Source organism: Osmerus eperlanus, chromosome 16 (genome assembly GCF_963692335.1).
Source record: "Osmerus eperlanus chromosome 16, fOsmEpe2.1, whole genome shotgun sequence".
Lineage (NCBI taxonomy): Eukaryota > Metazoa > Chordata > Actinopteri > Osmeriformes > Osmeridae > Osmerus > Osmerus eperlanus.
The window spans coordinates 15,587,657-15,612,624 of NC_085033.1; the positions used below are offsets into that span (position 1 = coordinate 15,587,657).

The following is a 24,968-nucleotide window of genomic DNA, read 5'->3' on the forward strand; positions in this document are numbered from 1 at the left end:
TGGAGGACCCTGTCTGGAGACTGCAGTGCAGGTGGAGGACCCTGTCTGGAGACTGCAGTGCAGGTGGAGGACCCTGTCTGGAGACTGCAGTGCAGGTGGAGGACCCTGTCTGGAGACTGCAGTGCAGGTGGAGGTGAGGCCGGCTGGACGACTCTATTTCTGGAGAGCACGGCAGGTCTGAAGAAGCAACATGGAAGCTGTCCAACATCCTGTATCCATCCTGGTGCCATCAATACACCTGATCCCATAGAGAACACATTCTCTCTCTCTCTCTCTCTCTCTCTCTCTCTCTCTCTCTCTCTCTCTCTCTCTCTCTCTCTACCTCTCTCTACCTCTCTCTACCTCTCACTACCTCTCTCTACCTCTCTCTACCTCTCTCTACCTCTCTCTACCTCCCTCTACCTCCTATATGTCTTTCTGTCACCCCTCTCTCTCTCTCTCTCTCTCTCTCTCTCTCTCTCTCTCTCTCTCACTCACTCTTTCTCTCTCTCTCTCTCTCTCTCTCTCTTTTGTAAAGTCAGCTTTCTCCCTCCTCATTTGACCTCGGGACAGTAGTGTTTCTGTAATTCACATCCCTACCACCAGGGGGCAGTGAACCGCAACTGAACCAACAAGATCTTCCAGAATTACAAGCCACGCTGATCTTGCGCAGTGTGATCCTGAGAGGCGTGTTGTCTGTTAATGTATAGCATCTACGTTTCCGTCACCCGGTAGAGAACAAGGGGGGACGGGACGGGGCCATTAGAAACATGGCGTGGAGAGGATGTTTATTAAAATGGACCAAAACAGAGCTGATAAATCTTTCAGATGTTGCCCGAGGTAGCAGGTGAACCACGCGAGGACCCTATATCCGTGAAGTGCTCGTGCTGCCTCGTTATTGTGAACATCGATAGGCTACCGGATGACATTCGTGGCTAGTTTTTATAAGGGGTTACGCAAGTTAGCCGACTATCATCTGACTGACATTGTGGATTAGTTAGCTGGCTGGAATAGGCTATATGATAGTTAAAATATGGTGCTTTCCAGCGAATGGTGGTTATTGACAAGTAGCTACATTTATTTTTAGTTATCCGAAACTATCCCACTTTGCTGAGATTGTTGAAATTTAAAAGAATGGTCGTGTTTATTGTTGAAATACAAGTACGACTGCTTAAATACAGCTAGCTAGCTACGGTAAAACGATAGAAAGGCTGATTCGACCGTCGTTTAGTCGTTAACTTGTATAAACTGCCGGTGAGCTAACGGAATGCAGTAGATACGTGTTTAATCGAGGTCAGGTCTTAACCCTTTCCTCACCAGAATACACACGTAGCATAGCTATCCTCCTTGCGTGTATGCGTGTTTCCATATGTGTGTGTTTGTATATAAATGTGTGTGGCCCCTCCAGGTGCCCCCCCCGGCCCCAGCAGAGGTGTGGTTTCCGCCGCGAAGCCCGGAGACCAGAAACCAGGAAGGGCAACGTTGCTGAGGAAACGGCCCCCACCCCCCCAGATGCTGTGGCCCCTGGCAGACCCCCCGCCGGCAGACCCCCCGCCGGGACCCCGGCCCCCGGGGTCCTGCCCCTTCCCCCGCCACCCCTAGCCCCCCGGCCCTCATTACTGAAGCCCCTGGTGTTCACAGTTGGGGTAGGTCCTGATCACACCACCTGTGTGTGTGAACATGAGGACCAGCAACATTGTCTAAAACATAATACACTGCAGACTGACAATGCTATCTAACAGCATGCTAGTTTACAGGCTGGTTATCTAACAGCATGCTAGTTTACAGGCTGGTTATCTAACACCATGCTAGTTTACAGGCTGCTCCTTCGGTGCGGCGGCCATCTTGCAGTACGAGTCTTTGAAGAGGCAGGTGCAGATGGCAAGAGAGGAGCAGGAGGCAGAGAGACTGGGCCAGGTGAGGGGGGCCTGAGGGGGTGTGGGGTACAGATGTGAGTGTGTCGGGGGGCAGATGTGTGAGTGTGTGTGTTGGGTACAGGTGTGTGGGGGCTGGGGCATGGCTGGGACAGGTGTGTGTGAGTGTGTACTAACCCCCCCCCCTTCCCCAGGGCTCCCAGGACATGAGTGTGTGGCACTCCTGGTGGAGGCAGCTTCCAGAGCTGCAGAAACAGGCCATCATGCTGCTGTCCCTGCTGGACGACACCTGGAGCTCCCTAACCCAGGGCCAGCGCACCGCCACTGGTGAGAGAGGGGGGAGGCTGGGAGGGAGGGAGGCTGGGAGGGAGGGAGGGTGTGGCTGGGGTCCCTGTGGGACACATTCTTGGAAGAAGATGGAAGCATATCATGTTTTTTCATCTTTCCATTATCTTGTATCTCTCTTCCTCCAGGTATAATAGTGATGAATGCAGCAGTGTTGTGTTGTTGGAGGATCCCCTCCCTGCAGAGAACCATGATCAAGTACTTCACCGCCAACCCAGCTTCCAGTGAGTAGGTGTGTGCTTGAGTGTGAGAATGTGTGACAATGTGTGTGTGTGTGAGGGAGGGACTGTGTGTGTGTTGCCTATGTAAATTATTAAGAACCTCATGTTAACCCCCTCCTTCCCCCCCAGAGACGCGCTGCCTACCCATGATCCTCTCCTGCTTCTCTCACTACTCTGTTCTGCACCTGGCTGCCAACATGTACGTCCTGTGGACCTTCTCCTCCACCATCGTCAGCCTGCTGGGGCCTGAGCAGTTCCTCGCTGTCTACCTCTCCGCTGGTAGGAGGGGGGTGGTTAGGTGTGTGTGTGGTTAGGGGAGGTGTGTGTGTGGTAAGGTGTGATCTCCACTATAGTGAGGTGTGTGTGTGGTACAGTGAAGTGTGTGTGGTAAGGTGTGTGCGTGTATTAGGGATGGGAAAATTCACCGGTTCGCATCGGTGCATCAGCATAAAAGCTCACGATGCGATGGCCCTGATCAAAAAAGTGTGCACCGGATACAATGTGGGATGAAATGAGGATGCATCGTTTTCTAAAATTTTTGCATCGGTATAATCCGATGTATTTATATATAATTATGTGTAGGCGAACACCTTTAGTATTTAGAAATATGACCATGATTTGTGACCAATAATGTTATATTTAGATAGATTCCTCCTCTCGCGCTCTCATCTCCACTGCTGTCAGTGGCCGATTCTTGTCAAGTCTCTCGGCCAAGTTTCGCGGGAGTTGGAGGTGTGTTCGGGCGAGTGTTATCATGGCGAATTACACGTCCCTACGAATTGCAATAAATCCAAGGTTTGGCAACACTTCGGATATTCCAAAAAAGATGAGCAATTTGACAAGACCCAAGCAATTGGCAAGATTTGTTGTGCTGCTATAAAGTACACAGGCAGCACGGCTAATTTAGGTAGTCACCTGAAGAGGCTACATGGTATTTGTTTGGAGACGTCTGCCTCCCCCTCGGATTCAGCTATGGCTACAGTCAGTGGCTAGCTCCACCGGTACCCCGAGCAAGAATAGGAAGCTATTCTCCGAGAAACAAATCCCTGTTGTGTACGACAAAGTAAGACGAGAGATAGCTGAGTCAATGAGAAAAACCTTAAAGTAGGACGTATGAGTTCAATTTAGTGTGTGGTGTTATGACAGTGTTTACAGCAGCTTGTGACTGCCAGTAATAGTTTACCCTTTTTTACATTGAGAGAACACATACAACAGGAAAGAAGGACTGGTTTAAGGCAAGGTCCAGGCCTGATGTTATTTTATCTTTTGTCACAGACTTTGTTTCATATGTGAAGTAAAACTTTCACTTATTTAGTTAATTGATTCTTTTGCATCGCATCTCATTGAATCGCATCGTGTCGAATCGCACTGCATCGCAATAGGCGGGAATCGTATCGCATTAGTAGTTGCTTTTATGTATCTTTAATGTATCGGATCGTTGGCAGTGCATCGAGATGTGTATCACATCGTCCTCAGTGATGGAGATGCACATCCCTAGTGTGTGTGTGGTAAGCTGTGTGTGGTTCGGTGAGGCATGTGTGGTAAGGTGTGTGTGTGTGATTCGGTGAGGCGTGTGTGTGTGTTCCAGGTGTGGTCTCCACCATGGTAAGGCGTGTGTGTATGTTCCAGGTGTGGTATGGCGTGTGTGTGTGTTCCAGGTGTGGTAAGGCGTGTGTGTGTGTGTTCCAGGTGTGGTAAGGCGTGTGTGTGTTCCAGGTGTGGTAAGGTGTGTGTGTGTGGCAAGGTGTGTGTGTGTGTGCGTTCCAGGTGTGGTAAGCAGGGTTCTAAATTAACACCCGCCAACCCGCCAAATGCGGGTTAAAATTCATTTTGGCGGGTGTTAATAAAAACTCACTAGCCAGTTTGGCCGGTGATACATGAGGCATTAGATGAATGATACATAAGGCTCTGTTCTCGGCATGGTTCTCGGTCATTTATCCCCCTGGCAGTACTTCCTAAGTTTCCCATGAACACTGTGCCGTAATGCTACGTGATAACGTTTTATACGCCCATTGGCTGCACGCAGTTGAAGTGAAACCGGCGCGAGAAACCGTGGAAACGAACGGAGCGTCCACCAGAAAACACAAGGAAGAAGTCAAACGAAGCATAGCAGATCATAGGAGGTAATAAGAGCTAGCTAGAGTAGTAAAGTAAAGTAAAAAGTGAACTTAATGCGGCGGTGGTTAGGACAAACTTCTGGGGGCGAGAAGAGGAACGAGGCAGGGGATGAGGATATTGATAGCACTAGAGAAACGAAGAAAAGAAAATGTAATGCCAAATGGCTGACGGGTCGGGAATGGCTTGTGTTTGACAATGAAAATGTTGTCATGTTTTGTAAGGATTGCCGCATATAGTCTACGCATAAGAAAAATTATGTTGCTTACTGACAGTCTAGTGTAATGTAAATACACTGTTCTTAATAAAGAGTATATTAGGTCAGTTTAATTAATGCCTGCTTAGGACAAAACGTTACTGTAAATGCATGGGCAGGAGTCAATCTCATCATGACGCGAATGGACGTTTTAGCCATTTACAATGAATCGTGTCCTTACTTAGTCACGTGTTGGTGATTTCACATACCCTTGCATCATACTTCTGTGCTTCATTTCACTTCATTTTCTGTGTTTTTCATGCCACCAATGTTAATAAAATGATCAAATTCATTCAGTGAAACTCATAATTGATCTTATTTTCACCAGAAAGAATTTGGCTAGTGGAAAAAAGTTACCAGCCAAATTGGCTGGTGAACAAAAAAGTTAATTTAGAACCCTGGTGGTAAGGTGTGCGTGTGTGTGTTCCAGGTGTGGTAAGGTGTGTGTGCGTTCCAGGTGTGGTAAGGTGTGTGTGTGTGTGCGTTCCAGGTGTGTGTGTGTGTGTGTGCGTTCCAGGTGTGGTAAGGTGTGTGTGTGTGTTTGTTCCAGGTGTGGTAAGGTGTGTGTGTGTGTTTGTTCCAGGTGTGGTAAGGTGTGTGTGTGTTTGTTCCAGGTGTGGTAAGGTGTGTGTGTGTGTGCGTTCCAGGTGTGGTAAGGTGTGTGTGTGTGTGCGTTCCAGGTGTGGTAAGGTGTGTGTGTGTGTTTGTTCCAGGTGTGGTAAGGTGTGTGTGTGTGTGTGTGTTTGTTCCAGGTGTGGTAAGGTGTGTGTGTGTGTTTGTTCCAGGTGTGGTAAGGTGTGTGTGTGTGTGTGTTTGTTCCAGGTGTGGTAAGGTGTGTGTGTGTGTGTTTGTTCCAGGTGTGGTAAGGTGTGTGTGTGTGTTTGTTCCAGGTGTGGTAAGGTGTGTGTGTGTGTGTGTGTTTGTTCCAGGTGTGGTAAGGTGTGTGTGTGTGTGTGTGTGCGTTCCAGGTGTGGTAAGCTGTGTGTGTGTGTGTGCGTTCCAGGTGTGGTAAGGTGTGTGTGTGTGTGTGTGCGTTCCAGGTGTGGTAAGGTGTGTGTGTGTGTGTGTGTTTGTTCCAGGTGTGGTAAGGTGTGTGTGTGTGTTTGTTCCAGGTGTGGTAAGGTGTGTGTGTGTGTGTGTGTGTGCGTTCCAGGTGTGGTAAGGTGTGTGTGTGTTTGTTCCAGGTGTGGTAAGCTGTGTGTGTGTGTGTGCGTTCCAGGTGTGGTAAGGTGTGTGTGTGTGTTTGTTCCAGGTGTGGTCTCCACCATGGTCAGCTACTCCTGTAAGGCTGCCACACGTCGCCTGCACCCGTCTCTAGGAGCGGTAAGACACACACACACATACTGATACACAGGTATGCATGCTTGTCAACATTTTATGTCTCCACCTTCTGTCCCTTCCTGTGTGTGATGTCACGTCCTGCGTGCTGTCCGGTGCAGTCGGGGGCGGTGATGGCAGTGCTGGCGGCAGTGTGTACCAAGGTACCAGAGGCCAAGCTGGGAATCATCCTCCTGCCTATGATCAGCTTCACTGCTGCCAACGTGAGTCACACCAGCCTACCTGGGTCAGCCTACCTGGGTCAGCCTACCTGGGTCAGCCTACCTGGGTCAGGGTTACAGTACTAACCCTGAGAGGGAGAGAGATAGAGTGGACTTGGAGTTATTGATTTACAGCCCCTTCTCCCCCAGGCGCTGAAGGCTATCATTGCCATGGATACAGCGGGGCTGGTTCTGGGATGGCGTGTGTTCGACCACGCGGCCCACCTGGGCGGGGCTTTGTTTGGAGTGTAAGTACGGCCCCTCCCCCTGGTCTGGGATTGACAGGGCAGCTGGCCAATGACCAGTGATAAGGACTGCTACATGAACACATTATTATTGGGTGTGCTCACACCTTCGGCGAGCACAACCATTGTTCTCTCACATATATATTATTTATTCTTTTCACACCCCTAAGGTCCCTCAATATTTGCGCCACATAGACAACACCAGTGTCAAAAGGTTCGTCTTGTTAGCGATTGCGTTGCTTGTATTTTTATTTACGTTCCGTTGCATGGTTTAGGAGGTTACAATGTTTTTGTGGCAAAAAGTGCCTTGTGTGCACAAGGGAACTGCAGCCTACGTCACAACGTCAGCACATGTTAGCAACGACGCATAGATACGACGTGCATAGATGTGCTAGGCTGGATAGACTGTTGAGCATAGATATATATAAAGGGTAGATGTCTCGTCCGCGTTGCCGGACAACGGAGTCGAACGTCCGCACATGGCGGCCATCTTGCTACAGTCAACTCGCTCACCCATAACATTGTGTTGGTGCTACATGTACTTTTTAAATGACCATCAATTTTCAACCGATTTTTAAACGGTTTGGTTTGTTATCAACGTCAGAGATGTCGTTATGCCACTGCATACTTATGAATAATTATGTTATTTTTGTACAAATAGCACAGAAGTATACAGTGGCATAACGACATCTCTGACGTTGATTTGTGAGACAGGACCATGTTGTTAGTCATTAAGGTTGTCTAGATAAAGATCAGACAGGCAACGCTGGTCTCTCCTGTCTCTCTAACGCTGGTCTCTCTGGTCCTGTCTCTCTAACGCTGGTCTCTCCTGTTTCTAACGCTGGTCTCTCTGGTCCTGTCTCTCTAACGCTGGTCTCTCCTGTTTCTAACGCTGGTCTCTCTGGTCCTGTCTCTCTAACGCTGGTCTCTCTGGTCCTGTCTCTCTAATGCTGGTCTCTCTGGTCCTGTCTCTCTAACGCTGGTCTCTCCTGTTTCTAACGCTGGTCTCCTGCAGCTGGTACGTGGCCTACGGACACAAGCTGATCTGGAGGAAGAGAGAGCCACTGGTCAAGTTCTGGCACAGCCTACGATCCCAGACCCCGGGGGGGGGGCGACCGGGGGGGGCGGGGCCCTAACCTGGCCTGCGTGTGTGTGTGTGTGTGTGTTTGAGGAATGGAATTGTTTGTGAATTAGAAGACTGTATATACACATTTTTTTGAAAAATGTGTGTGTGAATGCATGTGAGAGATGTGTGTCTCCTGTGAGGTGTTGGTAAATTGAGTGTGTGTGTCCTGTTCTGGAGCAAAACCACAATAAACTTCCTCATTGACCCAAATCTTGATGTCATTGGGTCTTGTTGTCTTGGTAATTGTTGCTGCTATATTACTTTCTAAGGGATGGAAATCACAATTTTTACTTAAAAAATAAAGTTTCACATCCAATTATTTTAACTATTTCAACCATAATTATTATTTTAATACATTAATACGTATGTGTATTGTGTGTGTGTGTGCGCGTGCGTGTGCGTGTGTCAAGTCTGGTGGGGAGAGGGTAACAGGAAACGGGAGGGAGGAGTGCGAGGACACAGGATGTTTACACTAGGAAAAATCCACTTTCACTTTCAAGTACAAGAATGAGTGTCTCAGGACATGCATGAAAACCCCACACCTCATTCTGCTGGGAGAAATGAGATCATGTAGATAAACGTACTTTTGCTTCTGTTTGTGTCCTAACGCTTCGAGACTAATGTGTGTGTTTTGGAACTCGTTTTGACAAATATTTTTATTGGTTTGGAACTCGTTTTGGAACGTGTGTTTTGTCAGTGTGTTTGGGTTCTCGTTCTAGAAGCCGTCAGTCACAGCAGCCACTCCTGTGACGGACTCCAGCCGTCACTCCTGTGACGGACTCCAGCCGTCACTCCTGTGACGGACTCCAGCCGTCACTCCTGTGACGGACTCCAGCCGTCACTCCTGTGACAGACTCCAGCCGTCACTCCTGTGAAAGTCACAGCTGTCACTCCTGTGACAGACTCCAGCCGTCACTCCTGTGAAAGTCACAGCTGTCACTCCTGTGACAGACTCCAGGCTTCTGTCTCTGTGGGCTGGCTGGGTCCATCTACCACTCAAGACAGGAAGCAGAGGAACACAGGTCAAAGGTTAAACAGCAGAACATGGATCATGTGTTGGGGAAGGCCTGACAGTGTGTCTGAGCTGCTGTAAGTTCATGACCCCAACTTGACCCTTGTTCCTTTAATTATCTCCTTCCTTGATAAACCCTAACCATAGCTGTCTCGTCTCCTCTCCACGTCTCCTCCTCTCCACCTCTCCTCTCCACCTCTTCACCTGTCCTTTCCTCCTCTCCACCTCTCATCCTCTCCACCTCTCCTCCTCTCCACCTCTCCTCAGTGTTTATGTGATCTGCTGTGGAGGGGAAAAGAACAGTCATACTGTCATTCCCAGAGCCACCACACGGGGTGCGTTTTAACAGTGGAGGTGAGGGGGGCTGGCGTGTGGGGAGGGGGGATTAAGGACGTCACCCTACCCTAACCCAAACAACCCGTTTGCCATGATTGGCTTATCGCCCCTCTGGAGAAAGTAAATCAACTTAGTTTTGTGTTGTTTTTGTGGCTGCATCAATACTATACGCCGGAAGAGGGGAAGGGTGGCAGGGGTTCATGTTAGAGCAATAGCCCCTCCAAATGTCTGCACGTGCCTAGGGGGATAGGTGGGGGGCTGCAGTGTGTAGGGAAACTCCCTGCAATGTTATACTTTCGTTTTCACATCATATAAATGTTTGCTCTCTTTAGCCACATTTCTAACCCCAGCCTCTGTGATCTTCCAAACTTCCTCCTAAAGATGGAGCGCGTGATCCTTGGATTCATGATGGTGCACAGCATCACAGGTAAGAATTATGAACGATAACAGGGAACGATGATTCGTTTTAGCCTAACTAAGAATTACTACAGTAGATTGTGGGGGTGTTTCGTGGCTAATCAGGCGCTGTTTTTTTAACCGACACAGCATCCGCGTTCACCCTGGACTTTTCTCCGCTTAACCCCGTGGCCCGCGCCGGTGACCGGTTTGTTCTGGAGTGCAGAGCAACAGGGTGCGCGGCGGCCGTTTCTTTCAGCTGGAGATCTTTAAAAGACTTACCGCTCAACAGCAAAATCGAGAACAACGGCTCCGTGTCCCGTCAGATATTCGACCCAGTTCAGATCGACCTCAAAAGCACCACAGTTGCCTGTTTAGCCACCTGTGGCGACAAGATCTTGTCAAAAAGACCGAGTCAAAAAACAACCAAGGTGATTGTGTATTGTAAGTAGGCCTACACTATTTTTTACCAACATTTGTATACTAATCCTACTTTGGATAATAGCCTACTAATTATGATAAGTAGCCTTACTATAGCATAATGTCAAACTTAATCACACTCCATGTAGAGTTAAGGTGAATTTGCTTTTAAGGTGAATATGTCTATTTTGTTATAGTCGTGCTTACAAACTTGTTCTTAAATTTCAAGTTGATACATGGGTATCGTCTTTAGGCTACATTAGAAATAAAGAGAAACTTTGTTTTGTTTCTAGCCTTCTTATTTAGTTAGTTGGCATTTCATACTACGGCGCTCCTGTCTGGAGTTTTGCCACCAGGGTAAAGGGGGGTTTAGATTTCCAACCAATAGTTGAAAGATAGTCTCGTCTCATTAGCACGCTCTTTAGTCCTCGAGCTCGGGAGTATCCTCAAACCTGGCCATTAATACCGCTGCGTCTGTGTTGTTGTTGTGGTTGACAGCCTTGGAGCAGCCCGAGATATCAGGCACCGGCGACATGGTCGTGGGTCAGGAATCGGTGTTCACGTGCACGGTACCGAAGGTGTTCCCGTCCAACGTTCTGACGGTGCAGTGGCTACTTAACGACCGGGTCGTCAAGGAGGAGGAGTTTTCGACCTCCAAGGCACTGAGTCTGGAAGAGATCCAGTCACAGTACGCACACACACCCAGGCAGGAGGAACAGGGACGCGCGTTGACTTGCAAGGCGACGCTGAACCTAACACTGGACCTACCGAAGGACCGGCGGAGCCGCGAGACCAGCGTTGTCATGGCAATGCGATGTGAGTAAACTATAGGTTGGAGCAGCCGGTAAACTCTTAGTTACGTGGAAGCAGGAGTGCAGATGGGGACCAAGCTGTCAGTAAATGATTCCAACTCAATTAATTATTTTGTGTAATATATATACATATATATATACTGAAGCTGCAATCACGCACCAAAACGTCATGCCCTATGCAAATGTTTTATTTAAACATTTGCTGATCTCAGCAGGATGTAAATGATTACAAATATAACAATGTGTATGAAAACAGAAGTTTAACCCTGTAAGACCCCTTGTTGTAATATTACAACGTCACCTTTAGCTCTCCAAAAAACACATTTGCAAAAAAAAAATATTTGGAAAGACCACATTTACATGGCCATTGGGTCTTATTGTATTGCCTTGCAAGCCCATTTGATACTAAATGTGTATATAGATCTGGCCATAAGGCCATGAACTCCCTCCACCAGCAAACTTTCCTGGAAGCGTATCTCCTTGTTTCATTTGACTGGATATATCAACATTGAAGTAAGTCAATTCCATGATTTTTTTGGGGGTGATTGTTAGAATATGTAGTTCATGTAAATACTAAGTTATTGTGGAATTCATGCATCACATTTGATTTTCAGCTTGTTTTGTCTTTGTTGTAATTTTACAACGTTGGGTCAAAATGGTAGCTAAAATAGCAAGTGCACCTTGCACACTACATGGAGACATTACACTTCTCGAATGTTCAGATACAGGATAAATACTTACAGAAATATTATGTATTTGATGATTCACACTTTACAAATAGGTAATTTGTTACAATTTTCAGTTTAGACCAGATTTGAATAATTAAAAATCAATGTTATTTCTCTGTTAGCAGTGAAATATAGTCAACTGTTGTTGTTTTTTTAAACAGTTGACTATATATATATATTTTTTTTAAAATCTGGACTTTGCTTGTTTGCCCAAACATCTGCTTGTTGCACAAGGCAGATACTGTTTGTGGAATGCTTTGGAGGATGGTTGTTCAGGGACAAGTGTAAATGTTTTGGAATGTGGGGGTTGCAGGTATGGTGCATTGTTCAGGGACAGGTGTGAATATTCTGCAATATGGGGATGTAAAAGGTCTGGGGGGTTGTATCTTCCTTTTAGAATGTTAAGTAGAGAGCACATTAGGCTAGCAAGGCAGTATTGTGTGCCTTCAGTGGAATGTATTGCATGAATAGGATTTATTTGCATTGTAATTAGTTGTACTTGAACATACTCAAACTATTATTTCCATTTCAGAATGACACCAGCAAGGAGAGTTTACTTCAGTGTGCATGATGTCATTGATGCTATCCAAAATGGAGAAAGTGATGTTGACATGGAATCAGACACCAGTGATTTGAGTGATGAGGAGGTGGTTGAAAATGTCGAGGAAGTGGAAAAAAAGAATCAGAGACCCACTGATTGTCCAACTGATGATGATGATGATGATGATGGTAAGGACATCGAGCAAACCAACACAAGCCAACCAAACCCCAACATATGCGCTGTCAAGTGGTATGACAACAGGGCAGTCACACTTGTGTCATCCTTTGCTGGCATTGATCCTGTGCAAAAGATTCAATGCTGGAACAAAGCCACCAAATCCTACATTGAAGTTGAGAGACCTCATATTGTGGGAATATACAACAAATGCATGGGCGGTGTGGATTTGCTGGACTCATTTGCAGCCAAATACAAGTTCCTCATGAAATTGCGCCGCTGATACAGTTACATCTTCTGGCACACAATTATCATAGGGAGTCAGATGGCTGAGCGGTGAGGGAATCGGGCTAGTAATCCGAAGGTTGCCAGTTCGATTCCCGGTCATGCCAACTGACGTTGTGTCCTTGGGCAAGGCACTTCACCCTACTTGCCTCGGGGGAATGTCCCTGTACTTACTGTAAGTCGCTCTGGATAAGAGCGTCTGCTAAATGACTAAATGTAAATGTAAATCATTGCTGTGATCAACGCCTGGTTCCTCTACAAACGGGACTGTAAAGCTCTCAATATTCCCAAGAAAAAGATGTTGAACAGGAGACTGTTTCAGGCGCAACTAGCTTCCTCTCTCATCCTGACAAACACAGCTGTCAACACACCAAGGAGAGGGTGGCCATCTTCAGCCAGTGGGAGCCCTTTGACATCGATAACTGTGACACCTCAGAGACCTGTGACTGCTCAGAAGAGACCATCCTCAGGTAATGGGGGTCCACCAAATGGGGTCCCAGCCAAGAGGGCATGTGAACCACCAACGGATGTGCGCAGGGACATGGTCGCACATTTCCGGTGAAGACAACGAGAGGACACTGCAGACACTGCATAAAAGGATATTCTAATACGCTCTGCAGAAAGTGCAATCTCCGTCTCTGCTTTTCAGAGGAAAGGAACTGCTTTTTGAACTACTATTGCAAGTGAACAATGGACCCCGGGGTCCTTGAAGTTTTCATTCTGTTTTGAATCATATTTATCCAGTTTATATTTTTTTTAATAAATTCTGATTCTTCAAAATATGACTGTTGGGTGATTATTATTAATGAAATGTACTGTTACAGTGCTATGTAAGCAATCCACACTCCAAATTAGTTGTTTTGTGTATTTATTCTGACAGGTTTAGAGCAAATGCTGAAATTCTGCTCCCAACTAGGCCCAATGTTGCAATATTACAATGTTTCCCTAAAAACGTACATATTTAACATTAACAATTTAACAATTAACATATTTTTCTAAATTAATCCTTCATTATCTGCATCAGAGGACTCCTAGAACATCATCTGACTTACAAAAAAAATGTTTAGACATGTTTCTATATTTGGGTCTTAGGGATAAACACTTAAACAACAGATTTACCCAAATAAAAATAAGTATAGCCTACATAGCATGAAATGTGAAATGAAATTTACACTTTAAATTAAATATTCGGAATTCCCTCTGCAAGTATGACTTCATTGTAATTTTTTTTCCAATAATAAACAAAATTGATTAAAAAAAAAAAGAATTCCATCTGCAGCCAAACAAATGTACCCTAAAGAAGCAGACTCAATACGTCCCAAAAACATCTCTCCTACTTTCATTTCACTGAAGATATTGCTGGGCAATATCTTGTCTGTCCAGTTTGTCAAGTCTGTCTTGGTGAATATGGCACACAGCAATGCCCAGAGCCCACCCACCCCCACTCACACACACACACATAGTGTGTGCCTTCTCTTTCTCCCTCTTATACACTTCATGCTATGGCTGATTCTGCTTGTCTAATTCATCCTCACTATTTCTCTACAGCAACACCAGAACCAACAACAACACCAGAACCAACTGCAACACCAGAACCAACAACAACACAAGTACAAACAACAACACCAGAACCAACAACAACACCAGAACCAACAACAACACCAGAACCAACTGCAACACCAGAACCAACAACAACACAAGTACAAACAACAACACCAGAACCAACAACAACACGAGTACAAACAACAACACGAGAACCAACAACAACACAAGTACCAGAACCAATACAAGTACCAGAATCAATGCCCGCTGTACTGCCTGTCCTGTCGGTCCTAGGCTCCATCCCCCTGGTGATGATCGGGGGGATTCTCACCAGGAACTTCTGGAGATCCAAGACAACCTACGACCTTTCTATTCCCATCTAGCGGAACACCCCCGCACGGGCAGGATGGTCTCAGCCGGCTGACTGCACTGAAACACTGGGATGCTGGACTAATCTAACTGGTGCCGCCCCAGCCTCGCCGCCCCAGCCTCGCCGCCCCAGCCTCGCCGCCCCTCCCACACTGGGCTGGTCAGGAGCAGGTTGTTATTCTTCCTGTGTTTTCCCCCAAACAAAGACGGCCTGATTAAACAAGCCGCTTCCTCAGATTTAAGTATTTCCTCTGTGGGCACATGTAGACTGTATATTTAGGATTACATGATGACCGTGCACTGAACTTTAACTTGACTTCAACAGCTGGAGAACACTATAGGCAGAAGTGAAAGTATTTCTCGTCACTGTGTATAGCTCTGGTAGAGAATTTGTATAAAATCCTAATTTTAATATAGATATACAGTATATTTCACCTGTTAAATACATAACATTTATGTAGACACATTTAATCAATACAGTACCTTTCCATCAGAAAAATAAAACTGGAGATTGAAGCAACCATCATATTTATTTATTTGAGTTGCAGGAATCAGAGAAAGCAAATCCAGTTCTGTATAACAGGTTGTCGTGGAAACACACCAGCTAGATCTGCGATCAGGACAGTCTGTCACACCCTCCTTCTACCACTAGGGGACGCTGTTTGCCTCCCTGCGATGAGTGGTAACGAGGAGCAGGAAGTCCCAGTCTGTCTTGACAACGGCTCAGTGTGAGAACAGGAAGTGTTCCCACTGTCATCACACTACCGTATAGCCGCGTCACGTGACCCGTTCAGCATCTCAGTTAGCACAGCTCACAGCCCTATGAACGCTGCTGATGGGGGAACTTAGACACCAGCCAATCACAAGTTCAGCAGAGCTGGGTGGAGGACATCTGAGGTGTATTTGATTAAAATGACAGGTGAGCCCTGACGGTGGGTGTATTGGTTTTGTTGCACTAGGCCGTCCAGAGGACCAGAACCTCCAGCTGTTGGTGGACTGGCTGGTGTCTACCCTGCAGCCTCTGAGTGTGTGTGTGTGTGTGTGTGTGTGTGTGTGTGTGTGTGTGTGTGCGTCAGGCTCTGCTCTGGTGGTTGGCGTAGCTGGGAAAGCCAAACTGGACCAGCATCATGTTGGAGTACCTGGGAAGAGCAGGGTCAAGTAGACAAGACAGAGTATATATTAACACACAGTATCAACAGCATATATAGTATATAAAATTAGATACACAGTAAATTTTATATATAGCAGAAATGGGAAGTAAAGAAGTACAAATACTTAATTACTGTACTTGAGTAGATTTTTCTGGTATCAGTACTTCACTGTACAACTTTTTACTTTCACTCCTTAAATTCTTTACACAAATATCTGTACTTTCTACTTCTTACATTTTCAAACCAGGCTCGTTACTTTAGTTTTAATCTGTATTTGGTGGCATGATCAATATAATTTCTTGTATTCTGGTATTTTTGTATAAATATGATAAGGTCCAGTAGCGCTTGGAGGATGGTTTGGCGGTTGGCTATACCGTTTCAACCGCGGTATACGTTTTTTTTTTTATGTTATTGGTTTATTTTGAGATATTCATATAACAAATGTATACTCTTATTTTGAAAAAAAATTCACACAGTAGTTGCATGTTGTTGTTGCCCTGCAGCATAGAAGACGAAAACTGCAGCAGGTAGGTCGGGCAAAAAGGGCTCGCATCCAAAGTCTTTACAAATTCGTGATATTTTTGTATTACACGTGTCAATTAAATGTCTGGTTGTATTGTATATAAGCCATCATATAAATCGCATTCTTGCGATATTTAGAATTGTTGTTTATTTGACTTGCTATTTTCGTTTCACCTTGAAGCACATTTGCGTTGGTCTGACGGAATTTTCGATGTGGAGTGTATTTTGTCTAAGCGGACCATATTCATGCCGATGCTAATTAATTATATATTTGATGACCCATTCTGCAGGTAACCAATTCGATTTGTTGTTCAAGTTTTATGTCTCCTGCTGAAAATTATTGTTGTAAAATTACACTGGTGGCGTTGCTAGCATTCTTGATCAAGGCTGACTAGTGAAGGCTAACTACTGAGAGTGAGGTCATGCCGGGAAATACCAAACTGAGGCTTTAACATATCGACCGAGCTTTAACGAGGTTGATATGCCGAAACTGAAGTTAGATATGGATAGTAAAACTCAGACTGATCGCGTTCGCTCATTTTGAAATTTTCGTCGGAGGGCATCACCACGCGGATGGCATGACTGCGCATCAGCCAATCGGAACTCCCGTACTCGTAACTTTTTTTGAGTCTTTTGTTTTTAACTCAAGTGTTGTCTCATGTGAGGCAGTTGTTTTTGTTTATAATAAATAATCGAGTGTGATGATGGAAGTATGGTATGGTTATATTGTACCATTTCTTGATTGAATTTACAGAACAATTACTATACCGTGATATATACCGTAACCGTGATATAAAATGACTCATACCGTGATAGAAGATTTTGGCCATATCGCCCACCCCTAAGGTCCAGTTACCCTTTACCAGCATGACACTAAAACATATAGTAGTAATGGCTACTTTTTACTTCTTTACTTCAACTTGTGAAAAAGTCTTTTTAAACAGGCAGGCAGACAGGTGGGCAAGCAGACAGGCAGGCAGACAGGCAAACAGACAGGCAGACAAACAGGCAGGCGGGCAAACAGGCAGACAGGCAAACAGACATACATGTGAGCAGGCATGTGGGCAGACAGACAGGCAGACATGTGAGCAGGCAGGCAGACATGTAGACAGGAAGGCGAGCAGACAGGCAGCTACCGGAGGGGCATGGTGCCGTAGATCTGAGCCAGTCTGTTGAGACAGAAGGACCTCTGCAGCAGGTGTTCAGGCCGGTGCCACATCCCCAGGTAGCCGCTGCTGGCCTCCTTCTCCAGGTTCCTCACGTCCACCGGCTTCACCAGCACCCCCGAGGGCCTGGCGCCCCCGGCAACGCCCCCAGCCAGGTGCAGGGCCACCAGGAAGTTGACGGCGATGTCGTCGCAGTTCTGCATGTCGTCCACCAGGGACAGCACTGCAGCAGGCTGCTGGGGGAACAGACGCAAGTAGCGACCATGGAAGAAGGCTGCACCAATCAGAACCATGGAATACCTGGAGGGGGCAGGGAAGGGAGTTAACACAGAGTTAGGACAGGTGTGTCTATGTGTGTATATTGGTGTGTGTATGGTGTGTACCTGTCTCCTCCTCCTATCTCCGGGTCCTGGAGCTCAAAGCTGCCGTAGCTATAGATCCCGGACGCCGTGGTAACGTGTTTCCGAGGAACGAAGCCCACAATCTGATCAGGGAACCTCTGAGAGGGAGGGGGGCAGGTGAGGGGGGAAGACTAGCCTCAGCCTTCATCCAGTTTCCAGGAGTGTGTGTGTGTGTACAAGTGTGCAAGTCCAGGTATGTGTGTATCTTTCTCCATGTGTGTGTGTGTGTGTCCAGGTATGTCTTACCTTCCAGACTGAGAAGGCAAAGCTGATGTCTGGCAGACTCACCAGGGTGTCATCATCCAGCATCAGGACCGCTGGGGGGAGCAACACTTAATCACACTAACACACAGAGAGAGACACAGAGAGAGAGATAGAGAGAGAGACACAGAGAGACAGAGAGATAGAGAGAGAGATAGAGAGACACAGAGAGATAGAGAGAGAGACACAGAGAGAGAGCAGCAGATCCATATTAAACCACACACCATCTGTGTCTATTTCAGCAAACGGCTGCAGTCGGTTGCGCATCAGGTTGGCGCTCTGCTCCTTGAAGAGCACAGGGACAGGGTGCGGGCCCAGCTGCTCCCACAGCGCCCGTGGGCAGCGCTGGCCCACGTTGTTCCACACCACCACCACCCTCTGCAGCCCAGGCACGCCCTGGTAGTGGTTCAGCAGGCGCAGCAGCAGGTCGGTGCGGTTGAAGGTCTGGATGACGGCGGTGAAGCCGGGGCTGGGTCCTGGAGGGCTGGCGGTGCCGGCAGGGGCCCTGCGGAGCAGAGCTCTCACCAGGCCGGGCTCCTGGTGGTTGGCGGGGGGCAGGAGGGCGGTCAGGGCCGCCCCGACCAGCAGCAGCAGGAGGGGGACCAGGAGACACCACCGCCTCAGACCCCGGAGGCCACGCGGGACGATACGACTACAACAACAACATCAGGAGGGTTCAATCCTCTGTCCTGTATGTTTGACGTTTCTCTGCTCGAACACTTGATTCAAACAAAAGGGTTGTTACCAGGTTTCCACAGAGCTTGATAACAACCCATTCATTAGAATCAGGTGTGTTGGAGCAGGGAAACATCTAGAACATGCAGGGCAGGGGGTCCCTGAGGACCAGGGCTGAACACTCCTGATCTGCATGTCAGTCTACTGATGCACGTGCACATGGTGCCTGTACAGTACAGCAGAACATCAACATACAGTATCAAAAGTTTCCATGAATGGGAAAATGTGTCCAAACTTTTGACTGGTACTGTACATGGTTCTAGCAGTGTTTTTGTGGTCCGAGGCAAGGTTTGGTCTGTTTTTACCAGGCACTGTGTAAAGTAACATCTCAGTTACCAGGCACAGTGCAACAATAACACACGGTTTGAGAAAAACTACTTTGTAAACCCTTGGCGCATGCGACATTAGTTCTACTATTGTACACACCATCTAACTTTTGGAAGATTTCACATCAAGTTTAGAAAACTCTGTACATAAGTAGTGATAACTTCAGAAAAGTAGCTCACCTCATATTGTGCTCAAAGTTTCATCGTTTAATGCAACTCTTCCGTCTTCTCTTACTTTTTAAGCTTTGTGGATTTACGCAGCCTCAACGGACAAAGTATTTGTAGGCAAATCGCTGCGATTAAAACTACTACCGTAAACCACAACAGACGACTGCTTTACAGCCACGCCTGTCGCAAATTGTGTTTGTTTTACGGCATATAGTGACTACCTGGAAAACAGTCTGGAAATCATGTAGGCGACTTTATGGCGACTAGATCACGGCGGATACATTAAAGAATATATAGTTGTTAAAGAATGGAAAGTGCACAAGGTGCTTGTCCAACCGTCTCTCTCTCTAACGGCCTCGAGATTCCTATACTGGGACTAGGTGAGTATGTCTCAGTGAGACAGCAAACGAAAGTTAAAACGCAGTCTTAAATGTTCTATATGAAACCCTTGTGTTATCTTCGGGTCATTGTGACCCATCAGTCATTTTGACCCCCCCACGTGTTGTGACCATGTCTATGGTTGTGACAACTTTACCTCATACAAAAATAAAGTGAAGAATTTTCTTTTAACCGTCGGGCTGTCTCACCCCCCACAGCGCAAAGGTTAAAAGAAAATGCTTTTTATTTGTTTTTGTATTGGGTAAAGTTGTCGCAGCACAATGATGGGTCGTTGTGAGTTTCGGGTCATTGTGACCCGAAGGCAGCACAAGGGTTAAGGCTGTAGTAGGCTACAAAAACCGTGAGGTTATTACACGAATCGTGAATAATTAAACGGAGGTTGTGTATGATTAATCTGGTTTGGAAAAATGGTTTACCGACTCATTGTGATGAATGAACTCTCAAACAAAAACAGTAACACTAGCTTCTCTACGTCCTATTTTTCAATTTGAAACAACATTTTCCACCCTGACCCTCAGGGCATCTTTGTAACCGTTTCCAGAAGTGAAACATTTCTGCTTTCCTGCTTCCTCCTCCTCTCCTCCACCTCCTCCTCCTCTCTTCTCCCTCCCATCCTCTCCCTCCTCTCCTCTTTTTCCCTCTTCTCCTTCCCTCCTCTCCAGGGACGTCTCATCACGGAGGATACTCCCATGATGCAGTGCTGTACGCTCTGCAGGAGTGTGGCGTTCGTCATGTGGACACGGCTCGTCGCTACGGTTGTGAGGCCCAACTGGGCCAGGCGCTGGCGGAGTGTGGGGTTGCCCGTGACGACCTGTGGGTCACCACCAAGCTGTGGCCCGGAGACTATGGATACAGGAACGCTAGGCAGGCCTGCCTCGAGTCCTGCTCCCACCTGGGCCTGGACTACCTGGGTAGGGTCAGGGGTCAGGCTGGGGTACCTGGGTGGGGTCAGGGCTGGGGTACCTGGGTAGGGTCAGGGCTGGGGTACTTGGGTAGGATCAGGGGTCAGGGGTGTACAAGGATTACCTGACTAACCTCCCTTCCCCCCTCCAGACCTCTACCTAATGCACTGGCCAGACTGCCAGGCTCCGGGGCAGAGCAACAGGGAGGCGAGGGCAGAGACTTGGAGGGCCCTGGAGGAGCTGTATGCCGAAGGTGAGGCCCTGACCCCTGACCTTTACCCTGACCCCCCACCCTGACCCCAGCCCCCCATCTCCTGTCTCCCCTCAGGGGTGTGCAGAGCTATAGGAGTCAGTAACTTCCTGGAGCGCCACCTGCAGGAGCTGAAGGAGGACTGCAGCATCATGCCCCACGTCAACCAGGTATGGCCGTAACCGTGGTGATAAGACACCTCAGCCAGGTAGAGCTGTATTAACACTGTTATGGCCATTTATCCAACATCAAACTTCAACCTATGTCCTTGTCTAGAGTAGGTGAGTCTGTACACCACCATCCATCCAAACTCTTAACACCCAAATCCTCTTCTCTCCCCTCCCCCTCTCCCTCCCTGCTGGGCTGTAGGTAGAGTACCATCCGTTCCATCAGCCAGAGGAATTGGTGGCGTTCTGCAGGCGTGAGGGTGTGGTGTTCGAGGGCTACTGCCCCCTCGCCAAGGGCCAGGCCCTCAGCCACCCCACCATCCTGCGCCTGGCGCACCAGCATCAGCGCACCCCCGCGCAAATCTGCATCCGCTGGAGCATTCAGGTACCTCCTCCTCAGGGTTAGAGAACCCTGGTCCTCCTCAGGTGTAGAGAACCCTGGTCCTCCTCAGGTGTAGAGAACCCTGGTCCTCCTCAGGGTTAGAGAACCCTGGTCCTCCTCAGGTGTAGAGAACCCTGGTCCTCCTCAGGGTTAGAGAACCCTGGTCCTCCTCAGGTGTAGAGAACCCTGGTCCTCCTCAGGTGTAGAGAACCCTGGTCCTCCTCAGGTGTAGAGAACCCTGGTCCTCCTCAGGGTTAGAGAACCCTGGTCCTCCTCAGGTGTAGAGAACCCTGGTCCTCCTCAGGGTTAGAGAACCCTGGTCCTCCTCAGGTGTAGAGAACCCTGGTCCTCCTCAGGTGTAGAGAACCCTGGTCCTCCTCAGGTGTAGAGAACCCTGGTCCTCCTCAGGTGTAGAGAACCCTGGTCCTCCTCAGGGTTAGAGAACCCTGGTCCTCCTCAGGGTTAGAGAACCCTGGTCCTCCTCAGGGTTAGAGAACCCTCCTCAGGTGTAGAGAACCCTGGTCCTCCTCAGGGTTAGAGAACCCTGGTCCTCCTCCTGTTCTGCAGTTAGATGCTCCACCATTGGTCCTGTATGTACAGGGTACCGATCAGACAGCCATGGTGGATCACTGCTCTCCCTCCCTCTCTCTCCCCCTCTCTTTTTCTCTCTCTCCCTCCCTCTCTCTCCCCCCCTCTTTTTTCTCTCTCCCTCCCCCCCTCTCTCTCTCTCACTCCCTCCCCCCCTCTCTCTCTCTCCCTCCCTCCCTCTCCCCCTCTCTAGGGTGGTGTGGTCACCATCCCCAAGTCCACCAAGAAGGAGAGGGTTCTGGAGAACAGTCAGGTAAGAGGAGCAGCAGGAAAGCATGTTGCCTGTCCCAGTCTCCCCCCCCCTCCCACCATCATGACCCTGTCTCCCCCCCCCCTCCCACCATCATGACCCTGTCTCCCCCCCCCTCCCACCATCATGACCCTGTCTCCCCCCCCCTCCCACCATCATGACCCTGTCTCCCCCCCCTCCCACCATCATGACCCTGTCTCCCCCCCCCTCCCACCATCATGACCCTGTCTCCCCCCCCCTCCCACCATCATGACCCTGTCTCCCCCCCCCTCCCACCATCATGACCCTGTCTCCCCCCCCTCCCCCAGGTGTTTGGGTTCTCTCTGGAGGGGCAGGACATGGCAGAGCTGGGCCTGATGCATGATGGGAGACACGTCAGCTGGGACCCCACGCGTGTGCAGTGACGCTAGCTTGTGCAGTAATACAGGTCTAGCATGACTGTCTGTCTTAACCCTGCCTGTCTGTCTTAACCCTGCCTGTCTGTCTTAACCCTGCCTGTCTGTCTTAACCCTGCCTGTCTGTCTTAACCCTGCCTGTCTGTCTTAACCCTGCCTGTCTGTCTTAACCCTGCCTGTCTGTCTTAACCCTGCCTGTCTGTCTTAACCCTGCCTGTCTGTCTTAACCCTGCCTGTCTGTCTTAACCCTGCCTGTCTGTCTTAACCCTGCCTGTCTGTCTTAACCCTGCCTGTCTGTCTTAACCCTGACTGTCTGTCTTAACCCTGCCTGTCTGTCTTAACCCTGCCTGTCTGTCTTAACCCTGCCTGTCTGTCTTAACCCTGCCTGTCTGTCTTAACCCTGCCTGTCTGTCTTAACCCTGCCTGTCTGTCTTAACCCTGCCTGTCTGTCTTAACCCTGCCTGTCTGATCAACATCAGCTCCATGTTCTCACTGCTGCATGTTGTAACTGTCCACTGGGGGCAGACTATACATGTGCTACATACCGATAGGCTGCTGTCATTCAGGGGTTTTCAAAAATCTGCGCTGATTGGTCCCAAGGACTCAAAAGTAGAGAAAAGCTCATGTATGGATGGAGAAAAACGGCCGTTTTGAAAATGTGTTCTGGAGCAGAGGAGAGCATTGAGGGGCAGGGGAGGCAGTAGCAACACGCTACAGTGAGAACACTTTCACTACCTGAATCATTAACACCTGATTCACAGAATGTGCCCTCCCTCCTCTTCCTGCTTGTACATTCCTGAGATATCTGTAGAGCTGCCTGTCTGTCTTTCTGTCTGCAGGTGAGGTGTTCACGTACCTGTGTGTGTGTCTGCAGGTTCTGGACTGGAGTCTGTCTGAGGAAGATGTGGACACCATGAGAACACTGCACTGTGACAGGAAACTGATCCAGCTCACCTACCCCCTCTGGAGAGGATGAACACACACACACCTACCCCCTCTGGAGAGAATGAACACATAAAATTACCGCAAATATCGCAATCAATTTATGCAAACATCAACCAATCGTCCATATCCTCATAATCAGTATTGCACAGATGGAGCAGAGCCTCGTTTTCCCACTTCGTCTTTATCTCTTAGTCTACGTGACAATTTGGAGATTTATTTTCGAGGCCGAGTCTGCACCGATTGCACTGTTATGAAATTTTAAGTAAACGAATATATTGTGATATATACCGTTACCATCCGTGCTTCAGAATTATACCATGATATACATTTTAGGCCACACTGCCCAGCCCTATCTCACACACACATTGAGTGAACTGTGTAGGAGTTGTGTCATACAGGACATGAGTTAGAAGTGTTGCTGCTATCTTCACCCAAGTGCCTCAAAACAACCAGCCTCCTAAATCACTACACCATCCTTAGTTACCATGACTAAAACTACAGGAAATGACATGTTAATGTCAAAGTATAAAGAGCCAATAAACCTCTATGAAGAGGGTGGTGGTAACCATAGTAATATTGGACCTGTAGCACTACATAAGCTACCTTAGTTACAACAGTTAACAAGTGTTATGTTTACGTTTGACTTCAGCTGAATAAACGTTTATCAGAGTGTGTGTGTATGTTGTTCATCAACACCAGGTGCTGAGTCACAGCAACAGTCCTGGGCTCACTGAAGCAGGGTGCCAGGGAGAGAGAGGCTCACTGAAGCAGGGTGCCAGGGAGAGAGAGGCTCACTGAAGCAGGGTGCCAGGGAGAGAGAGGCTCACTGAAGCAGGGTGCCAGGGAGAGAGAGAGGCTCACTCTGAAGCAGGGTGCCAGGGAGAGAGAGGCTCACTGAAGCAGGGTGCCAGGGAGAGAGAGGCTCACTCTGAAGCAGGGTGCCAGGGAGAGAGAGGCTCACTCTGAAGCAGGGTGCCAGGGAGAGAGAGGCTCACTGAAGCAGGGTGCCAGGGAGAGAGAGGCTCACTGAAGCAGGGTGCCAGGGAGAGAGAGAGGCTCACTCTGAAGCAGGGTGCCAGGGAGAGAGAGGCTCACTGAAGCAGGGTGCCAGGGAGAGAGAGGCTCACTGAAGCAGGGTGCCAGGGAGAGAGAGAGGCTCACTCTGAAGCAGGGTGCCAGGGAGAGAGAGAGGCTCACTCTGAAGCAGGGTGCCAGGGAGAGAGAGGCTCACTCTGAAGCAGGGTGCCAGGGAGAGAGAGAGGCTCACTGAAGCAGGGTGCCAGGGAGAGAGAGGCTCACTGAAGCAGGGTGCCAGGGAGAGAGAGGCTCACTCTGAAGCAGGGTGCCAGGGAGAGAGAGGCTCACTCTGAAGCAGGGTGCCAGGGAGAGAGAGGCTCACTGAAGCAGGGTGCCAGGGAGAGAGAGGCTCACTCTGAAGCAGGGTGCCAGGGAGAGAGAGGCTCACTGAAGCAGGGTGCCAGGGAGAGAGAGGCTCACTCTGAAGCAGGGTGCCAGGGAGAGAGAGGCTCACTCTGAAGCAGGGTGCCAGGGAGAGAGAGGCTCACTGAAGCAGGGTGCCAGGGAGAGAGAGAGGCTCACTCTGAAGCAGGGTGCCAGGGAGAGAGAGGTTCACTCTGAAGCAGGGT

At 48.4% G+C, this 24,968-nt stretch overlaps 4 protein-coding genes across 18 annotated transcripts; 3 read left to right on the top strand and 1 right to left on the bottom strand.

Moving 5' to 3' along the window:
* The first annotated feature begins 672 nt into the window (after nucleotides 1–672).
* On the top strand, nucleotides 673–7,909 carry parla (presenilin associated, rhomboid-like a). Its single transcript, XM_062481937.1, has 10 exons — nucleotides 673–826; nucleotides 1,388–1,625; nucleotides 1,792–1,896; nucleotides 2,048–2,180; nucleotides 2,327–2,422; nucleotides 2,549–2,698; nucleotides 6,043–6,113; nucleotides 6,230–6,331; nucleotides 6,479–6,576; nucleotides 7,589–7,909. The coding sequence occupies exons 1-10, from the start codon at nucleotides 750–752 to the stop codon at nucleotides 7,707–7,709; spliced, it is 1,191 nt and encodes a 396-aa protein (XP_062337921.1). The 5' UTR covers nucleotides 673–749; the 3' UTR covers nucleotides 7,710–7,909.
* A 1,342-nt stretch (nucleotides 7,910–9,251) lies between these two features.
* Nucleotides 9,252–14,835, top strand: vcam1a (vascular cell adhesion molecule 1a). Of its 13 annotated transcripts, none has more exons than XM_062480887.1 (6): nucleotides 9,252–9,474; nucleotides 9,594–9,887; nucleotides 10,362–10,679; nucleotides 13,952–13,969; nucleotides 14,078–14,175; nucleotides 14,329–14,835. In XM_062480887.1, the coding sequence occupies exons 1-6, from the start codon at nucleotides 9,363–9,365 to the stop codon at nucleotides 14,527–14,529; spliced, it is 1,041 nt and encodes a 346-aa protein (XP_062336871.1). In that variant the 5' UTR covers nucleotides 9,252–9,362; the 3' UTR covers nucleotides 14,530–14,835. The 13 variants fall into 13 exon arrangements, with proteins under 13 accessions (XP_062336871.1, XP_062336873.1, XP_062336868.1 ...); XM_062480889.1 differs by having other exon boundaries at nucleotides 14,078–14,103; XM_062480884.1 differs by having other exon boundaries at nucleotides 13,952–13,964; nucleotides 14,019–14,175.
* Nucleotides 14,833–19,209, bottom strand: extl2 (exostosin-like glycosyltransferase 2). The gene is made up of 6 exons (XM_062480896.1): nucleotides 19,057–19,209; nucleotides 18,040–18,467; nucleotides 17,801–17,871; nucleotides 17,537–17,652; nucleotides 17,124–17,453; nucleotides 14,833–15,453 (listed from the first exon to the last, which is right to left on the bottom strand). Exons 1-6 carry the CDS (start codon nucleotides 19,059–19,061, stop codon nucleotides 15,387–15,389), a joined length of 1,017 nt encoding a protein of 338 aa, XP_062336880.1. The 5' UTR covers nucleotides 19,062–19,209; the 3' UTR covers nucleotides 14,833–15,386.
* Nucleotides 19,210–19,214: 5 nt separating this feature from the next.
* Nucleotides 19,215–23,992, top strand: zgc:110366 (uncharacterized protein LOC550476 homolog). Of its 3 annotated transcripts, none has more exons than XM_062480899.1 (8): nucleotides 19,215–19,424; nucleotides 20,106–20,354; nucleotides 20,497–20,598; nucleotides 20,674–20,765; nucleotides 20,965–21,147; nucleotides 21,926–21,985; nucleotides 22,291–22,409; nucleotides 23,252–23,992. In XM_062480899.1, the coding sequence occupies exons 1-7, from the start codon at nucleotides 19,352–19,354 to the stop codon at nucleotides 22,384–22,386; spliced, it is 855 nt and encodes a 284-aa protein (XP_062336883.1). In that variant the 5' UTR covers nucleotides 19,215–19,351; the 3' UTR covers nucleotides 22,387–22,409; nucleotides 23,252–23,992. The 3 variants fall into 3 exon arrangements, with proteins under 3 accessions (XP_062336883.1, XP_062336882.1, XP_062336881.1); XM_062480898.1 differs by lacking the exon at nucleotides 22,291–22,409 and having other exon boundaries at nucleotides 23,252–23,331; nucleotides 23,366–23,992; XM_062480897.1 differs by lacking the exon at nucleotides 22,291–22,409.
* Nucleotides 23,993–24,968: the final 976 nt, after the last annotated feature.

Bases quoted from the DNA above. Each gene is read 5' to 3' on its own strand.
- parla (XM_062481937.1), top strand. From the start codon at position 750: ATGGCGTGGAGAGGATGTTTATTAAAATGGACCAAAACAGAGCTGATA. The intron at 1,626-1,791 runs GTAGGTCCTGAT...ACACCATGCTAG, and splicing joins CCCTGGTGTTCACAGTTGGG to TTTACAGGCTGCTCCTTCGG. The intron at 2,181-2,326 runs GTGAGAGAGGGG...CTCTTCCTCCAG, and splicing joins GGGCCAGCGCACCGCCACTG to GTATAATAGTGATGAATGCA.
- vcam1a (XM_062480882.1), top strand. From the start codon at position 9,363: ATGTTTGCTCTCTTTAGCCACATTTCTAACCCCAGCCTCTGTGATCTT. The intron at 9,888-10,361 runs GTAAGTAGGCCT...TGTGGTTGACAG, and splicing joins AACCAAGGTGATTGTGTATT to CCTTGGAGCAGCCCGAGATA. The intron at 10,680-13,951 runs GTGAGTAAACTA...ATTTCTCTACAG, and splicing joins CGTTGTCATGGCAATGCGAT to CAACACCAGAACCAACAACA.
- extl2 (XM_062480896.1), bottom strand. The intron at 17,454-17,536 runs GTACACACCATA...TGCCCCCTCCAG, and splicing joins GAGATAGGAGGAGGAGACAG to GTATTCCATGGTTCTGATTG. The intron at 15,454-17,123 runs GTAGCTGCCTGT...TGCTCTTCCCAG, and splicing joins TACGGCACCATGCCCCTCCG to GTACTCCAACATGATGCTGG.
- zgc:110366 (XM_062480897.1), top strand. From the start codon at position 19,352: ATGGAAAGTGCACAAGGTGCTTGTCCAACCGTCTCTCTCTCTAACGGC. The intron at 20,355-20,496 runs GTAGGGTCAGGG...TCCCCCCTCCAG, and splicing joins CCTGGGCCTGGACTACCTGG to ACCTCTACCTAATGCACTGG. The intron at 20,766-20,964 runs GTATGGCCGTAA...GCTGGGCTGTAG, and splicing joins TCATGCCCCACGTCAACCAG to GTAGAGTACCATCCGTTCCA.